At 62.9% G+C, this 2,400-nt stretch overlaps 1 protein-coding gene across 1 annotated transcript; it reads right to left on the bottom strand.

Moving 5' to 3' along the window:
* Positions 1 to 237: 237 nt before the first annotated feature.
* LOC109364895 (nascent polypeptide-associated complex subunit alpha, muscle-specific form-like) lies at positions 238 to 2,389 on the bottom strand (the record flags this gene model as incomplete). The annotated part of the gene is made up of 4 exons (XM_031557678.1): positions 238 to 1,608; positions 1,707 to 1,775; positions 2,015 to 2,101; positions 2,352 to 2,389. Coding segments are annotated over 4 exons (1,330 nt in total), but the record flags the coding sequence as incomplete, so codon positions are not given.
* Positions 2,390 to 2,400: the final 11 nt, after the last annotated feature.

Here is a 2,400-nt window from a genome sequence, read left to right as displayed (position 1 = left end):
CCTGCTGCTGCCCATCCCCACGGCAATTCACGGCCCTGGGCAGCGCAGGCGAGCTGGGAAACGCCCTCTGCATCCCGCTGCACAAAGAACTGCAGGCACAGAGGAGGTCTGGGGCTGGTGGTGGCAGCTGAGGGACACCATGGGCCATCTGTGGTGCCCCATCCTGCCCCGGAGGTGGGCGTGGGGAGCTGGGGAGCTGTGACACAGCACAAATGACTGCAGGCAGAGGGACAGAGCAAAGGGAACACAAAGCTTTTAATAACGAATCATAGAAAACAAGGAGTCACAGTAACAACAATAATCCCAAAATTCCCATCCCACAACAGTTGATTGCCCAGACAACGTCCCACCCCACTGCAATGCGGACTTTGCAGGACGGCTCGGTTGTGGAGGGGAGGGATGGGGCCGCTGGTGGTGCCCCTGGAACGCTGCCGCTGCCGCCTGGTGCTGCGGGGCCGGCGAGGAGCGCAGGTTACGGGTAGCCGTACTGGTCGGCTATGGCCATGTCTGTCTCCCGCTGCACCAGGAACTGCACGGGGCCGATCTTCATCTGCCGGGCCGCCCGCTGCCGCTCCTCCTGGGCCAGCTTCTTCATGCGCTCCCGCTCGGGCCGCTGCTCGGCTGTGATGGGCAGCGACTCCTCCATCACTATGGGTGCCGCACCGCCGCCCGCCCGCGGCCCCACGCAGGGCACAAAGTCCACGGGGCGCCGCGGCCGCGGCTGCTGCTGGTGCGGCACTGGTGGTGATGGTGGCGATGGCGATGGTGGGTCCCTCCGCAGCGATGAGCTCCTCTGCGGGGACGGGCGCGGGCAGCTCGGCGCCGTCTTCTTGGCAGCGCCCTCCTCTCGCACCGTGCCGCCTGGAGGTGCCGGCGCTGCCTTGTCTGCCCCGCCGTCTTGGGGCCGGAGGGCAGCGGGGCCAGCGCTGGGTGAGGGTTGGGGCTGCACAGAGGGCGGCCGGCGCACCGGGCCCACCACAGTCACCCTCTGCCCCAGCGGGTGCACGGCCTGGATGGATTCACGCAAGTGCAAGTGCAGCTCGCTGGCAGTGCCCGCTTGCCCGCTGCCGCTGGCTCCTGCGCTGGCCCCAGGCAGCTTCCCTTGGCACGGGTGTTTGCGGCCTTTTCTCTCTGTTCTCTCCCTGCGTGGCGGCAGCTTCCTTTTCTTGGCTGGAGCGCTGTTGGTGGGCTGCTCCTGCTGGGAGCTCTCCCCTTTCGGGGGGGTGCCAGCAGGCGCCGGGCGCTTGGCCCGCTTGGTGCTGCCCCTGTTCTTCTTTTCTGCCTGAACCTCCTGGGGCTCCCTTTGCTGCCCCTCCTCGGCGCTTTGGGCTGAGGGAGGTGTGCTGACAGCCAGGGTGGTCGGCCGTGGACTGAGCCGGGCAGTCGCAGGTGGCACGACGGGGTGCAGCTGCGACAACCCACGCTGCAGCTCAGGCAGGAACCCGGGGGATGGTGGAAGCCCCCAGAAAGGGTCGGTGGGCGTCCCAGAGGCAGCCTGTGTGCTGAGCTCCCTGTTGTCCCTGGGGTTGTCAGGGAGCTCAGCGATGAAGCATCCTGGGGCACGGCTGCTGGGGTTCTCATGGGGGACCTCAACAGCTCTTGCCACGTCTGAAAATGCAAGAACATCCCCCAGAATGGCGATGACAGCCTTTCCACACCCGCTCTGTGCAAACACGCACTTGCAGCTCTGCAGCCCCCAAACTCACCATTGATCCAAGAGAGCAAACCCTGGATGTCCGTGATGTCCTCCGGCACATCCGAGCTGCTCGCCACTGCTGGGAAAAGCAAAAAATCCCAAAGAGTCAATGCCAGCTCTCCTGTACCATGTTCACAGTAAGGGATCTCGGGTGAACGCTGGGTTCCCATTATAAAACAGGACAGGAAAGGTAACTGTAAATCCCAGGGATTAAGACCCCAACCAACACACAACGACAACAGTCCCAGGAAAGAACAGGCAGAAAGCCTAACTAGAAAGACAGCGCACCAAAGCCCGATGCCTGTTGTGTGTCTGTACCTCTCTTGGGTGCTGTGCCACACTCGGTGCTCCTCCCCTGGCTTTCCACATGGCTGCGCTTCAGAGGAAGGCCACTGGCATCAGCTTCTGACAGAAAGAAAACAAGAAAGACGTGAAGAGCATCTCCTTGGAGGAAGACTTCAGCACCGCCAACCACAAACTTCTGGTCTTCAAGCGTAGTTTCTCCAATTGGCCTTTCCGCTGCTACAGCGGTGTGCCACTTCTGCAGTCAGCACAGACCTGCAGCGCCCTTTCCTCTCTCCTCCATCACACACAGCCCTTCGTGCAGCCCTGTTTAGAGGCGGTACCCACACCACAGCTCACAAGAGCTTCTTACCTGCGGAGGCTTTCCGTTTCCCCCCTTGCCCCGCACCACTCCACGGACA

The sequence above is a fragment of the Meleagris gallopavo genome, unplaced genomic scaffold (genome assembly GCF_000146605.3).
Source record: "Meleagris gallopavo isolate NT-WF06-2002-E0010 breed Aviagen turkey brand Nicholas breeding stock unplaced genomic scaffold, Turkey_5.1 ChrUn_random_7180001934888, whole genome shotgun sequence".
Classification (NCBI taxonomy): Eukaryota; Metazoa; Chordata; class Aves; order Galliformes; family Phasianidae; genus Meleagris; species Meleagris gallopavo.
The sequence above is the reverse complement of the archived record's forward strand: the minus strand, read 5'-3'. Positions and strand labels throughout refer to the sequence as shown.